General features: G+C 44.5%; 1 protein-coding gene across 2 annotated transcripts in view; it reads right to left on the reverse strand.

The window, feature by feature from the left end:
• Nucleotides 1-16,987, reverse strand: part of LOC122560006 (cadherin-22-like) — an 837,716-nt gene that overhangs the window by 448,595 nt on the left and 372,134 nt on the right. For both annotated transcript variants that reach the window (XM_043710157.1, XM_043710158.1), the window contains one exon: nucleotides 4,821-4,940. In XM_043710157.1, coding sequence (XP_043566092.1) covers nucleotides 4,821-4,940 — 120 coding nt within the window. The remainder of the gene's footprint in view (nucleotides 1-4,820; nucleotides 4,941-16,987) is intronic.

Consider the following 16,987-nt stretch of genomic DNA (forward strand, 5'->3'; position numbering starts at 1 on the left):
AGATTAATCTTGGCGTTAATAATGTGAACTGTATCGGATAGCACTGCAGCTCAGCACTGCTACCACACAGCACCAGGGACCTGGGTTCGATTCCAGCCCCTCAGGCAACTGTGCAGAGCTTGCACATTCGCCCTGTGTCTGCGTGGGTTTCCTCCGTGTGCTCAGTTTCCTCCCACAGTCCAAAGATGTGCAGGTCAGGTGAATTGGCCAGCAGTTCACTGCCTTTTCCAGGGAATACTGTACAGTACTGTCTGACCAGTCTGGGCATTGGAACATCATCTTCAGGAGGTTTTTGTATCTGCAATGGCCCTGGTTAAAATGTGGGGCAATGTTTTATCTCCCCTCAGTGGGAATATGATGGTGTTTTAGAGCTGCCATCAGCAATGAAGGAGGGGGGCACCTGACAACCATTCTTGTATAGGCCAAGGGTGTTTGAAAGAGTCGGGCAGCTGTGGGTAGTCTGGGATGTCTGAGTTGTTGCAGTTTCTTGGATATGCAGTACAGACCTTCAACATCCCAAATGGTCCCAAATGAGTTGAAAATTAAGGAAGTGGGATAGGCTTTTGTTACTGAGACAAAGGATCGATGATAGAGTGTCCCGGTTGCTATATGGGTTACCTGATTGTACCCTATACTGTGGAAATCCAGCAAGGGCGGAGAATCCTAAGTTGCCCATTGTGTTCAGGGGTGTGCAGGTGAGGTGCATTAGTCAGGGGTAAATGCAGAGTAATAGGGTAGGAGAATGGGTCGAGGTGGGTTACTCTCCAGAGGGTCAGTGTGGAGATGTTGGGCAGAAGGACCTGTTTCTCCAGATGCCTTCCAGAGTCAGGGGAAGTACCTAAGTGCTGTTCAGGAAGTTTTGTTGTTTTTTCTTGACCACTGGTGTCTTCTAACAAAAGGTGTAATTAAAATCAGGAACTTAGTGGAGATCAATCAGAACCTTCAAATACTATGGGCATTGGGGTACTGATAGCTTTCATGTTCATATCACTTTAATCTAATAGGTAGCATGCTAATTAGCTATATAGGATGAGGGACTAGATCTACACCTCCTTATTAGAGAGACAATCGTTTCTATCCCTTGAGGGGCACCACATTGTATCAAGCATGGGCCAGGCACGAAAGCAATTCCCAGCTCCCAGGTCTACATCAGTCAGAATGCACTCGTCATCAAGCTGACCAAGCTAACCAGTCTCCCCCAAATGATTAAATGATACAAAAATATTGACATCTGTCTTAATGGCTCAGTGGTAAATGCATCAATCAGCTTGGGGCTGAAGAAAGTCCCAGGCTCCATATCTGCCGTGGGCTGAGTTAGATGAACACAGGCAGAGAAATAACAGGCACTGGAAGATAAAATGGTTGGTTCAGGCATTGCTGGACGAAGGAGGGAAATCACCTAGATTCCTGTTTCTGCTGGTTGCTGGTTTGTTGCTGTTTTTATCTCGATTAATATTTATTTCTTAACCAACATCATTAAAAAGCAGATGATCTGGTCATTATCATTATCACATTCATGTTTGTGGGACCTTTCTGCTTCTTTCTTTTGTTGCTTGATGCAAATAATTAAATGCTGCCTTTTTTATGATGTGAAATGCAACTCAATTTTCAGGAATAAACTGTAATTAGTGCTGTTTAGCACATTATTGTCGTGAAACCACAGATTTCACACCTCATTGAAGAACAGTGTTAACTGAGTAGGTGCTAATTTGGATCATTTCTTTTATTTTTGGCCTTGCAGTACTTGCAAATTTAGGTTCACTTTGAATTTGATTTGGCCGAACATTTATTGAAGTGTTTATCTCTGTATGTTATACTGGTATTGCAATTCCACTGAACCACCCCTGTATATCTCACAAAATCAAAAGATCACATACCTTACAGTCTTCAAACACAAGTGTGGATTAAAAACAGAAAATGCTGGAAATACTCAGCAGGTCAGCAGCACCGGTAGAGAGAGAAACAATGTTTCAGGTCAAGTGAAGGTATTGACTGAAACATTTACTCTATTTTTCTCTCTCCACAGGTCTTGCCTGACCTGCTGGGTACTTCCAGCATTTTCTGGCTTTATTTCAGAGTTACAGTATCCACTGAATTCTGTGATTCTTAAAGATACTGATTATGTCTTTCAACCTTCGAGGGAATATGGGTCAGAAATCATATCAAACAGCAAATGTTCTTCAGTATTACCCGAAGTGTGCAGACATTTTACAATGAACAACTTGTATAGTATCATTAACATTGAAAAATAAATTTTCAACAAAAGCAATAGGCTAAAGGGGATATGAGGAGAGGTAAGAAAAAGTTTGATCCAGGAGGTCTAATTAATGGTTGTCCTGAGGGTTAGAACCTTTTTCATATTGCAAGTAATATATACGTATGGGTGGTACGGTGGCACAGTGGTTAGCACTGCTGCCTCATAGTGCCAGAGACCCGGGTTCAATTCCCGCCTCAGGCGACTGACTGTGTGGAGTTTGCACATCCTCCCCGTGTCTGCGTGGGTTTCCTCCGGGTGCTCCGGTTTCCTCCCACAGTCCAAAAATGTGCAGGTTAGGTGAATTGGCCATGCTAAGTTGCCCGTAGTGTTAGGTGAAGGGGTAAATGTAGGAGAATGGGTCTGGGTGGGTTGCGCTTCGGCGGGTCGGTGTGGACTTGTTGGGCCAAAGGGCCTGTTTCCACACTGTAAGTAATCTAATCTAAAAAAAAATATACAGGCTGTTGTTCTTGAAGGGAGAGGTACCAAAAGGCTTGGCTAGGGAACTGCAGAGCTTGAAGCCAAAACAGCTGAAAATATACATGGCCTCTGTTTGTAAAACATAGGAGATAAATTACTAATAGATTCAGACCATGACAATATGACATCAATATGTGTTAATTTTAGATTAAATCATCAAATTCTGGTTACTTTTGGCAATTGCTTTTGATTTTCAGGTCTCTCCATAATCTGCTGGTGCCACACAGTTACTAGCCAGTAATTAACCATTGAAATTTCTCTAAAGTAAACTCCAGCCCAGGGCAATAGTTTTCTTCCTCATTTAGTCTGGATCTTTACAGCCAAGCTTGGAGCTGTTATACAGTTTTGGTTGTAAGTTTTTTCGCTGAGCTGCAAGATTTGTTTTTGGATGTTTCGTCACCATGCTCGGTAACATCATCAGTGAGCCTTTGCTGAAGCGCTGGTGTGATGATCCACTTTCTAATTGGGTGTCTTGATCTGTTAAGGTGGGTGATATCATTTCTAGTTCTTTTTCGCAGAGGTTGATAAATGGGATCCAAATCAATGTGTTTATTGATTGAGTTCCAGTAAGAACCCCAGGCCTCTTTGAACTCCCATGCGTGTCTCTGTTTAGCTTGTCCGAGGATGGATATGTTGTCCCAGTCGAAGTGGTTATACTGTTATAGGATTATCCCAAAGCCAAGTGGGGTCTCAGGCTGAGGTAAGAAGTGAAACCTGAGAGTGCATTAACAATGGATAGTTGGTCTAATCCTTGTTATGCAATGACAATTTTATCTGTCAGCAATGGTAAATGCTAGATACTAAATGCATTGAAATATTTGAAATGGGATTCGTATTTATCAATGACATGCAGCAAGCTAGGTGATATTTTCAAATTACAATGAGTGATATGCCATCCTTATGAATGATGCTGGATATTTAAGTAATCCAATAGCTACTTGTTGTCATAACAGTCACAATCCAATATTATAAAGTATTAATCTGATAGTGTACAGTGAAGATTCATATTCAGGGAAGGTGTAAATGCTTACAACTCCGCAACAATTTATGGTAAAATGGTTTAAGCTTAGTCAGTCTTGCATTGAATGAATAAACTGTAGATGAGCTTTTATTAAAATAAATCAAAATTACAAAATACATGTGTGAATCCATTAGTCCTGAATACCATTGGGAAATGAATATTCCTCCAATTTTTTTAAATGTGAGTTGAGTTCACCACATCTCAGCACAAGGTAAATCATATCAAATTTCTGGAAACAAAATGGCTGCTCAATTGAAATAAATCTGGACATCGCAGCATTTGTGAGGGGCAGTATTTAAAATCTGGAGGCAAACATTATGCTTGATTGATTTTCATTGCTAATGAGGTTAGGTGCTTCATTGATGTACAAAAGGAAATGGGTTAATCATTTCATAGAAAGAGGTTGAATGCTGCTTGTCTCACTCCACAATTCTCAGGGAAAAGAGGAAGAAAGTGTAAGGGACAGGAAAGAGAGTGCTATGGAAAGAAAGATAGGTCAGAAAAGAGGGAAAGAGGCCAAGGGTAAAGACGAAAATCAGTTGGGTGAAAAAAAGGGAAAGTAAATTGGGTCGAAAGAAGAGAGATTGCCAGAGAATGAAGAGAAAGGAAGAATGAGAGGCAGGAGAGATAGACAGCAGTAAGATGAATGAGCACACAATAGAAATTAAGTTTAAAAGGAAAATAATTGAGAATTGGAGATGAAGAAACAAAAAAAGAGAGTTTAGGTAAGTGAGAATAAATAATAAGAAAGATTGAGAGAAGATAGAGTAAAATACAAGAAGAAAGAATGATGGGTATAGTCAAAAAGAATAAATTATCGAAGATACACTGGAAGCATTTTAGAAAAAGATTGTGACCTAATGTGAAATTATGTCAACATGCTGACAAATGTAATGTCTGGCGATTGAAACATGCCTTCGGCATGTGGTAACAGAAGAGTGAAGATAAATGCTCCTGAGGTCAAGATCGCATAGGTGTGCTTGCTGAAGTCTGCCTGATGCATATCCTGGTATTTTCTTCTGAGAAGGAAAACTGTATTCAGGACAAGGTTCAGCTCCTACCTACCAGTCTTGAGGTCCACTGTGAACTGGTCTTGTTCCTCCACCAGCGTGTATAATAACCTTGCGCTGCTGCCATACGTTGGATCATCAGCATCTGAAGCAGTCACCTGCATCACGGAGGTCCCTGAAGACAAAGAGACAATTGGGGTAAATTTCTGAGCTGAGCATGACACATTTATTTCACAAAATAAAGGCAAGAAAATAACGTTCCATCACAAAGGATCTGTTGAGGCAGGAGCAGTGAAGCAGAAAGCATGGCTAATGATGTGTAGAAGCATCACCTATGTCTAGAGTTTTGAAGGTACAAATTAACATCAACACATACACCCAGGGTGCTTTTGCAAATGTTAAACTCAATTCAATAAATTTCAGCCTGTTATCAGAGACAGCCATTGCTGCTCCAAGCCAGTTTTCCAAGATTTAATTGGCTCCCTACTGGTTAATCAAAACTTAGTTGAAAAATTACCAGTAATTGAAAAAAGGAATAACAAAGGGAATGCTAAAGTTACTAAGTATTTAAAAAGGGATGAATAGGTAATTAAGTTTAAAAGCAATAAATTAAAAGCAGCCTTCTCTGTAGGTCCAACAAAGTGTCCAATCTTCTCATTGGTAGAATGCTTGAGAAGATCCCAATCAACTGCACCCTGGAGATTTGCCAAACCATCATGGCATGAGGTAAATTGGCCCAACAACTACAATGAGTCCAAACACTTACCTCCATTGCCACTTGATGTCAACAAATAATTTGTGATAATTTTCAAAAGAAACTACTAAAGTCAACACCGATACGATTTGTCCTCAAAGCCATTGACCCACAATGGAGTGGAAAATTGAGTGGACTATTTTTGTTCCACTCAAGCTCCTGAGCCAAAAGTCACAGATAACCAGAGATTTCAATATTTATCATGGTCCTGTTTATCATAATTTCAGATAGATGTCCTCCATTCTAAACCGATTATCCAAGCCCCCTCACTCCACATGGAGACTGTTCCAGTAACTTATACTATTATTACAAGATCTCCTCTTCCTTACTCATGCTTCAAACAGTGTATTTGTCAATCCTGTCACAGATGTAGAATGAAATAAGAATTTTCCTCACTCTTATCACCTGAGACAATAGCACTGCCAAGTTTCATGCCATTGCTACCAACCTCTAGGTAGGTAGCTATGGCTTATTAACACTAGACTGTTAATTTAGAGACTTAGGTCTGGGAACCTGGGTTTGAACTCAGCAATGGTAAATAGAAGAATTTGAATTCAATGAAAGTCTGCATTTAGGAATCTAATGATGACCATGAAACCATTGCCAATTGTTTGGGGGAAAAAAAAAATCTGGTTCACTAATTGAGAGCAGGAAACTGCCATCCTTACCTGACCTGGTTTACATGTGACTCCAAACCAACAGCAATGTGATTAACTCTGAACTGCTCTCTGGGCAATTAGGGATAGGCAATAAATGTTGACCTGTTGTCCTCGTCCCATGAATGAATAAATAACAACCTCTGTCGGGCCATTAAGCAACCCATCAGACTTCCCTCCAAACCTACTATAAATCTAACTGGAAAAACAAACAGAAGAATTGAGCACAATTCAGAGATGGTAATGAGCAAAAAGCCACATGTGGAGAATGATGTACAATTATCATCAGCCTACCACAGCAAAAAATATACAGGAGCCACTGAAAAACTTGGCAACAAAGTTAAGACTTAATTTGGCACTGGCCAACAAGCCTATATTCCTTTGATTTCTCTATAATAATGATCAGTCAGATTTCTGCTAATTAACATTTTCTAAATTGCAGTCCTTGCTTCCAAATTGGAAGGTCTTCCTACCAGATTGAATGAATTAGAATCGTTAAGGGAACATTCTTGAACCAGTGACAGCCCCAGAGATGATGGCACATTGATAAATAATCAGGAGAGACTGCTTCAGTTGATCCTCAGCATTGACTAGAAACTCCACAGAATCAAGCCAAACATCGATACCAAATCTTCCTTAAATTTAACACCTACCATCCTCTCACAGTTGAAGAATCAAAAATCCTCCATGTTGAACAGCACTTAAATGAAGCACTGAGGGTAACAAGGTCTCAAAATGTATTCTGGGTGGGGGACTTTAATGTTCATCATCTGGAGTGTCTCAGTAGCAAGCTGGCTGAGGCTAAAAGGACATAGATTGGGTATGTGAAAAATGGCGAGGCTACCAATTTGGGAGAAACATATGCAAAACCTTGACCTCACCAGTCTGTCTATCACAGTATTGGCAGGAATAACTATCGGGCAGTCCTTTTGGAAATAAAGTCTGCCCTCCCACTGAGATAATCTCTTCATGTCACGTGGAGCCACCACTGTGCTGTATGGGACACATTCAGGACAGATCTACAAGCTCAAAACTGACCATCCATGACACATAATTGCTTATAATCATAGAATTTCATCACAGATACGTTGTCGCTCATAGAAGTGTATTTAAACACAAGCTGTACCTCAAGGCTTAACATATACTTCACTATACCCTCATTGAGGAGAAAGTGAGGACTGCAGATGCTGGAGACCAGAGCTGAAAATGTGTTGCTGGAAAAGCGCAGCAGGTCAGGCAGCATCCAAGGAGCAGGAGAATCGACGTTTCGAGCATGAGCCCTTCTTCAGGAATTCCTGACGAAGGGCCCATGCCCGAAACATCGATTCTATTGCTCCTTGGATGCTGCCTGACCTGCTGCGCTTTTCCAGCAACACATTTTCAGCTCTATACCCTCATTGAACCAGAATTGATTACCTGATTTGACAATGCGTGTAGGAGAGCTCGCAGGAGAGACACCAAGCATAGTGAAAAATGATGTGTCAACTCGTAAAACTACAACTTACAACAGCATGAATACTATACAGCAGAAGTGACATTCTACAGACAGAATTTAGTGATCTCACAACAATGGATAGGATCCAAATGCTGCACACCGACTCCATCCAGGCATGAATGATGGTGGACATTAATACTACTGAAATTGAGGCAACTTCATCCTCCATGTGAGGGGAGGAGAACCCTTCCAGGTGAGAAATACAAGGGGTCACATGGTGGGAATTCTCAGGTGAGTAGCTCACCTGCCTGACATTCCAAAGCCTGCCATGCATCAATTGCAAGCCTGAGAGAATTCTCCTCCCTTCCCTGGTTGAACACAGCTCCAATAACTCAGAAAATGCATGACAATAATAGATGGACAAAGCAGCCCACATCAAACACTGTCCATCACCTTAATCGTTCACTGACTCAATCACTGGCACACAATGACAGTAGTGTGTACCATGATCAAGACGCACTGCAGCAACACATCAGGACTCTTTCAAAAACTCCTTTCAAAACAATGAACACAACATCGCAAAGGACAAGGGTAGCAGATTCACAGAAGCACCACTGCCTGGAAATTCCTTTCCAAGATTCACAACACCCTAATGTGAAACAGCATTACTTCACCATTGTTAATACAACATCCGCGGACTTTCCACCTAACAGCAGGGCGTTATCACAATTTCATTTTATATTCAAGTATGTTGAACCCACCATACTTACAAGCCCAGCAAAAGAGTAGTAATTCTGTAGAAGTTGCAAGGCCATCAAGCTGACCTTGTGTGCCACTCCCACAAACTACATTTTAACAAAACAAAACCTCAGCCACTGGTAACAGCACGAAGAAATTATCATGATAAAAAAGCAAAGCAGCTGCACTGCAGAATCTCCACACATACACATACCCTGAAAGTCTTGCTACCATAAATCATTGATACATTTGAAAAATTCAAGGGAACATGATACGAGTACCAAACTTCCTTGAATGAATTGGAAAGCCACAGATGTTCGATCTGAATATTGAGCTTTTAAACAAAGGCTAGAACCATGCATTTTAGGTTTAATCACAACAACAGGTAGTGAAGGTAAAAGTAGCTCTTGGAGACAAGTAGTTGGAGAGTTTGAGCGATAGGGAGAGGCTGGAGAGGCTGGGGCTGTTTTCCCTGGAGTGTCAGAGGCTGAGAGGTGACCTGATAGAGGTTTATAAAATCACGAGGGGCTGGGAGACGGTAAATAGACAAGGTCTTTTCCCTGGGGTGGGGGAGTCCAGAATCAGAGGGCATAGGTTCAGGGTGAGAGGGAAAAGATATAAAAGGGACCGAAAGGGCAACCTTTTCACGCAGAGGGTGGTGCGTGTATGGAATGAGCTGCCAGAGGAAGTGGTGGAGGCTGGTACAATTGCAACATTTAAAAGGGATCTGGATGGGTACATGAATAGGAAACATTTAGATCGATATGGGCCAAGTGCTCGCAAATGGGACAAGATTAGTTTAGGATAACTGGTCGGCATGGACGAGTTGGACCCAAGGGTCTGTTTCTGTGCTGTTCTTTTCTATGACCCTAGTTACAGCAGAGCCTGAAGAGGACCAGAGTGACCCTGCTTTGTAATGGGAAATGCTCAAAGAATCACTTTGGGTAAAAGTGAACCTTACAATTCAGTGTCTACAGTTGAATACTCATAGGCAGCAGCTGTAATGATAAATTGATCAATTTGTCAGTAGGTGCTTTGACAAGGGCAAGGACTGATCTTGCAGAGGCTGAGCGGACAGTGCAACTGGTTACAGCTTCAAAAATGATCAAAACTACCCAAAAGGATCTCTTGAAGAACAAAGAAAAGTCATGCACTAGCATAATGCTAAAGGGTGGCAAAAAAATATTTATTTGGACACCAACTTTTGGAATGATGAGATTCAGTTACCAGAACAGCGACAGTAGTCAGCATACAGCAAGATTGCTTTTTAATTTCAAAAATATACGTTATTCATAAAATTATTTTGATATCTACACAATTGGTCATGCTATTCTTATGCACTCATTGCATTCCTTTACATACAGAGATCGGAATTAATCATTCGTATATACAAGTCTGCACATTGACCATCCAGGTATTTAGCTGAGGCATCAGCGGGGCCCAATTTCAGAGTGGGCCCCCTGTTCTTTAGGCAGGCAGACCTTACACGGTGGTCTTTCCCCACTGCGCCTTGGCGGCAGCTGCCCCAAACTTCAACACATCCCTCAACACGTAGTCCTGGACCTTGGAATGTGCCAGTCTGCGACACTCAGTCGGGATCAACTCCTTCAGCTGGAAGATCAACAAGTTTCAAAGAGCGTCTTTGACCGAGTTGATGATCCTCCAGGTGTTCATCTCGGTGTGCTTCCCGGGGAACAGACCGTAGAGCATGGAGTCCTGCATCATGGAACTGCTCGGGACAAACCTCAACAAACACCACTGCATTCCTTTCCAGACTTCCTTTGCATAGGCACATTCCAGAAGGAGGTGTGTGACAGTCTCGTCCCTGCCACAGCCGCTTCAAAGGCAGCGTGTGATGCGGCAGAGAGTCCAGGTGTGCATAAAGGATCTCACAGGCAGAGCCCTTCTCACCACCAACCAAGCCATGTCTTCAGGATTGTTGGAAAGTTCTGGCAATGAGGCATTCTACCAAATGGCTTTGACAGTCTGCTCAGGGAACCGCTCGATAGGATCTGCCCTCTCCTTTTCCCAAAGGGTCTCAAGGACACTACATGCTGACCACTTCCTGATGGACTTGTGGTCAAAGGTGTTTTTCTTCATAAATTTCTCCACGAAGGACAGGTGATACGGAACGGTCCAACTACTTGGATCGTTCCGCGACAGCGAGGCCAGGTCCATCCTTCGCAACACCGGGGATAGGTAGAACCTCAGTACGTAGTGACACTTGGTGTTTGTGTACCGGGGATCCACGCACAGCTTGATGCAGCCACACACAAAGGTGGCCATCAGGGTGAGGGTGGCATTGGGTGTGTTTTTTCCCCCATTGCCCTGATCTTTATACATCGAGTCCCTTATGACCCTGACCATCTTTGATCTCCATATAAAATGGAAGATGGCCCAGGTGACTGCGATGGCACAGGTTCTGGGAATATGCCAGACCTGTGCCACATATAACAACACTGACAGTGCCTCACACCTGATGACCAGGTTTTTTCCCGCGATGGAGAGCGACTGTTGCTTCCATCTGCCCAGTTTCTGCCTCACTTTCCTGATACGCTCCTCCCAAGACTTGGCGCACGCCCCAGCCCCGCCAAACTAAATACCCAGCACCTTCAGGTGGTCAGTCCTGACGGTGAAGGGGATCGAGGATTGGTCGGCCCAGTTCCCGAAGAGCATGGCCTCGCTCTTGCCTTGGTTTACCTTGGCCCCCGAGGCCCGTTCGAACTGGTCACATATGCGCATGAGTCTGTGCACGGACAGTGAATCCGAGCAGAAAACGGCGACATCATCCATGTACAGGGAAGCCTTAACCTGCAGGCCCCCACTGCCAGGAATAGTCAACCCTCTCAGGGTCGCATCCTTCCTGATGGACTCGGCAAATGGCTCTATGCAGCACACAAACAAGGCAGGGGAGAGAGGGCAGCCCTGCCTGACTCCAGATCTGACTGGGAAGCTATCTGATTCCCATCCACTGATTGAGACTGCACTGACAATATTGGTGTAGAGCAGTCTGATCCAACTGCAGATTCCCTCCCCAAAGCCCATTCTGGAGAGATCATCTCTTATATACGTATGTGATATCCTGTCAAAGGCTTTCTCCTGGTCCAGGCTGATCAGGCAGGTGTCCAACCCTCTGTCCTGCACGTAGGCGACCGTATCCATGGGGAGTGCGAGACTCTCAGTGATCTTCCTGCCTGGCACAGCACAGGTTTGGTCAGGGTGAATCACCGACCCCAGAGCAGACCTGACCCGGTTGGTGATTACCTTTGACAGAATTTTGTAATCCACAATCAATAGTGAGATTGGTCTCCAATTTCTGATTTCCTCTCTCTCCCCCTTCCGCTTGTAGATGAGGATGATGATGCCTTTCCTCACGGATTCACTCATGGTACCTGCCCGAAGCATACTGACATACACCTCCAGCAGGTCCTGGCCAATCAAGTCCCACAGAGCAGAATAGAGCTCGAACGGTAAGCCGTCGCTTCCGGGAGTTTTATTCTTTTCGAAGGACTCGAGGGCCTCGGTCAGCTCGTCCAGAGATAGCGGCTGGTCCAGCCTCTCCCGTGTTCTGTTGTCTAAGACCTCCATGATAGAGGACAGGAATGACTAGGAGGCCGCACTGTCGGTTGGCTTCGAGTCATACAGACTAGCATAGAAGGATTTGCTGATCCTCATGACGTCAGCCTGAGATGACGTTATGGAACCATCTTCTTCCTTCAGGCTGCTGAGCACGGAGCTCTCTTTGTGCACCTTCTGAAAGAAGAAACGTGAGCACGTCTCGTCCTGCTCCACCGAGTGGACCCTGGACAGGAAGATTATCTTGGAGGCCTCCGAGGCAAAGAGCGAGGCTTGCTGGCCCTTCACCTCCTTGTGGTCCTCCGTGACATCGACCCCCATCGTCTGCAGCAGGAGCAGGTTCTGCATAGTTTCCTGGAACGGGGACAGTTTTCCCCGCATCTCTCTCACCTCCTGAACACCTTTGATGATGAAGAACCTCTTGATGTTCCCTTTTACTGTTTCCTACCAGTCCGCTGGAGACTCAAACAGGAGCTTCACGGTTCTCCAACCTGCGTAGTCCCTCTTGAGCTCCTCAATGTTTCCCGGGGTCAACAGCTTTGTGTTCAGCTTCCATGTTCCCTTACCAGCCCGCTGCTCGTCCTGTAGGTGACAGTCAGCCAGCAGGAGACAGTGGTCAAGGAAGAACACCAGCTTGACGTTGGTGGATCTGACCGAGAGCGTCCGGGACACAAACAGGTAATCTATCCTTGAGCGGATAGACCCGTCTGCCCGTGACCAGGTGTATCTACGCTGCGCTCTGTCTGCTGAAGACGTCGTGCAGCTTTGACCATTTTCATCAGGGCTCTGGACGTGGTGTCCAGTTTACTGTCCCCCCCGCCAGATCGTCTATCTGCATCAATGATACAATTGAAGTCTCTGGCCAGAATGACCGGCCTGGACGTAGCCACCAACAGTGGAAGCTGCTGCAGGACGGCCGACCGTTCACTCTTACCCACTGGGGTGTACACATTAATGAGTCTCAGGGGAGCATTCCTGTACATGACGTCGGCGATGAGGAGGCGCCCGTCCACCACCTCCTTAACCTCGGAGATGGTGAAGTTGCCTCCTCGCAACAGGATACCCAGGCCGGAGGCGTGGCTATCGTTGTCCCCTGACCGAACTGACGGATGGGCCCACAAGCTCGACCATCTCCTGTCGCTGCTGAGGTGCGGTATCCCACACTCCTGCAGAAACATAACATCGGCTTTAACGTTGGCCAGGAAGGCCATCGTAGAGACACATCGCATAGCAGACTTAATGCTACGCACATTAATACTGGCAATTTTTATCCCCATTTTAACAGTTTATCAGGTTACCAGTGTCCATTTGCTGCTGGTCCTACCTCTCTGAGGTAGCTATCTGCATCCCTGTGATGAACGTGAACTGCTGCACACTCGCAGGGCTGAGGTAGCTGTCCGGCTCCAGGCTGCAAACCTTTCCCTGCTCTGGTGTCTTCGGGTCGGGACCAGGGTTCGCACAGTCCCATTCTCTGTCTGACAGCGGGGCTGTCCGAGGATCGCTGCTCCCAGTTACTTGGAGCTGTGGGACGGTGGATACCTCCTGGTTCTCACCAGGTGGGGGGTGGTCTTTACCAGCCCCCTCAGGCTTTGTCATTCCCTGTTTGGGGGGGTGCTGCCCTCCTTTCTCCCCGCGGCACTCTGTCTCTTCCTCTGGTGATGACCCTCTTTACGCCCATCCTCACTGTCTGAGGAGCTGGCTGTATCCTCCTCATGCAGGTGTCGTTTCCCCTTTGCTGGGTGGTTTTGGGGACCTGACCAGGTTTCCTCTTCCTGTCTTTTTACAGGAATCCACTCCTCTGCCTCCTTGGTTTGCTCCTCCTCCATTTCCTCTGTCTGTCCTGTGGGAGCTTGGATTGGCTGCTACACTTCCCCGCTGGCTGCCGTCTGCTCTGCTCCATCCTTCTGGGTGCCCCCAGACATTATCTTTCGCACTCAGGCACTCGGCTCAGCCTTCATTGAAAGTGGGGATATTTGTATTGTCACCCACCGTCGATCCTCGTCCGTCCCCTCACCCCATCGTCCCTTGTCCGTCTGTCATACCTCATTCTTCATCAGTCCCCTCCCCCCCCTTCCCTCGTCTGTCCACGCCCATCCCCACCCTGTGATTGTCCCCCCGCTGGCTGTCCCTCGTCCATCCATTTGCACCCCCCCACCCCTCCACCCAGTCATCCCTCGCTCTCCCCCACCAGGCAATTGTTAATTGTCCACTATCACGCACGACCAGATGTGACAATGCTGCAGAGCTTAAATCTGATTCATTGTTTTTGCATAATCGCTTACCTCTGTCAATCATTTGCTGCTTATGCTGTTTGGCACACAAGTAGTCCTTTTTGGTAGCTTCTTCAGGTTGACATCTCCTTGCTGGTGATACTGGGTGCTACTTCTGGCATGCCCTTCTGTACTCGCCATTGAACCAGGGTTAAAACCCTGGCTTGATTTTAATGGTAGACTGGGGGATGTGCCATGTCATGAGATTGCAGATTGTGTTGGAGTGCGATTCTGCTATTGTTGATGTCCAACAGCACCTTATGAATGCCAATTTTTGCATTGTTAGATGTGTTCAAAGTCTGTCCCATTTAGCATGGCAGTGGTGCCACACAATGATGGAGGTCATTTCCAATGCAAAAACGAGATTTTAACTCCACATGGATTGTGCAGTGGATGCTCTTATTGATACTGTCATGGATATGTCTGCAGCCAGCTGAATGGTAAGGATGAGGTCAAGTTTCCCTCTTGTTGGTTTCCTCACCATCTGCTACAGACCCAGTCTAGCAGCTACGTCCTTTTGGAATTGAACAGCTCGATCTGTCGTGCTGCTGCCGAGCCATTATTGATGGTGGACATTGAAACCCTTCACCCAGAGCACATTCTGTGCCCTTGTTACTCTTAGCATTTCCTGCAAGTCATGTTCAACATTGAAAAGTACTGATTCACCAGCTGATGGAGAATAGTACGTGATAATCAGTAGGAGGTTTCCCTACCCATATGTGATATGATACCATGAGACGTCATGGGATCCAGAGTCAATTTTGAGGACTCACAAGGCAACTCCCTCCTGATTGTTGTACCGACCCACATCTTCTGGGTCTGTCCTGTTGATGGGACAGGACATAACCATGGATGATGCTGGTAGCATCTGGGATGTTACCTATAAGGTATAATTCTGTGAGTATGACTATGTTAGTCTGTTGCTTGGCTAGTCTGAGAAACAGATCTTGCATTTTGGTACCAGTCCCCAGATGTCAACAACAATGAATTTACATGGTTAACATGGGGCTGTGTTTGCAGTTGTCTTTTTCTGACTAGATTGATGCCAAGAGGGCCCTTAGGTTTTACTCCTTTCTTTTCGACATTTTAGGCGTTGATGCGATTGAATGGCTTGATAAACGATTTCAGGGTAGTTAGGAGTCAACCACCATTTCTGTAGGTCTGGAATCACAGGTAGGCCAGAGCAGATAAGGGTGGCAGCCAAATCAGGCATAACTCATCGATCGTCTGGCGGGTCAATGGATGACATCCAGATCCAATTGTTTCACTGAGTGAATGGTTTTCACCCTTAAAAGCACATCATGAAATGCAGAATGACAAAATAGGACTTCTATGTTGATATACTACAAGGAAGAACTAGACTTCTGGATATTGGAATACTATTACCAGCAGAGATCACAACAAAGAAAAGTTGGGACAATTCTGCCAAACAGTCACCCTTCTAATTTCTCAGAAAAAACAGAACATACTTATGGAAAAACGAGAGAATCAATATGGTATATAACCAACATGCAGGTGTGGAACTACCTAATTTACACTTTGGACAATAGGACAGAGTCATACATCTTATCCAAGGAACCTAGTTACTCTGAGATATCTAAATTACACAGTGCATGCAAACTTGCAACTCCAAATTGAGTAATATTGTAGAGAACAAGAAGCAAAATCAAATAATTGTACAATGTACCAACCGAGCAAACAAAGATATGCTTAGATAGTGAAAGTGTGGAAGACCATTATGATAAAAACCAACTTTGCACTTGCAAAGACACTAGGGAGCAACACACATAAAAGTTGAGAACAAGCAAGTATGAAATATGGGTCACTGGCAAAGTATGACGAGTTCTGAAAAGGTTGTCAAGCCACCCTATGTCATTGTAGACTCAAACTTAAACTTTGCAGTCCTTGTTTCTGCATAAATAGTTGTACAAATACCTAAAGCATAAGCATTCTCATTCTTCACATTCAATGTTATCTTGGGAGAGAAAAGGAGATGTTGTGTGATCACTTTAAGAGCTGAGAATGCAAATGAGCCAAGGACCAGGATGACAGGACATGGCAGCAGCTATGAGGAGTCTGAGTGGCAGTGTACTAAACTAGGGCTGTGTGTTTAAATTGCTGTGCGGATATAAGCTATTAGTTTGTTTGTTTTTTATGTGAACCTGTTTGAGATGTTCAAGTAAGTTGAACATGCACTATGTACCAGAGTAGAAACTCTGAGTCAAGTAATAAAACACAAGAGGAGGACAATGTCCACATCACATGAACAATTAATAATAATGAAAAAATATTGGTTTTTTTGGTAGACACACTACATGTGACCCTCAGATGGACAATTATTATGCTGATTGTAGGGGTCTCATGGATGCAAAGCAGTGACATTTTATGGAAAGGTAAATATAGGAATATATAACAGTTTGATTGCTGGCATGTTGCATTAATTGCTATTCTAATACGTCTTTCTTCTTACTAGTTTGTAAGGGCTTAGGCTCCTGAAGGCTGCAAACTTGCAGCAAGAAACTGCTCATAACTCAACACTAACTGATGGTCAAAGAAAACACAGGCAATGTACAATATCAATAAAAAGAAATTTAGAGAGGTGCAGTTTTAGAGGTTCTTACGCCAGCACTGGAGAATATAAAAGTGTAGAAGTACCTTCACTGTCAATTTGTTTGATAAGTACTATACCTGACCTGGGAGTACTCCGTCTAACACTGGACAAATATCATTCCACTCCCAACATTGACAGCTCCATCAGCACAATAAATAGGACTAACAAATGCAACAACTCAT

The sequence above is a fragment of the Chiloscyllium plagiosum genome, chromosome 20 (genome assembly GCF_004010195.1).
Source record: "Chiloscyllium plagiosum isolate BGI_BamShark_2017 chromosome 20, ASM401019v2, whole genome shotgun sequence".
NCBI lineage: Eukaryota > Metazoa > Chordata > Chondrichthyes > Orectolobiformes > Hemiscylliidae > Chiloscyllium > Chiloscyllium plagiosum.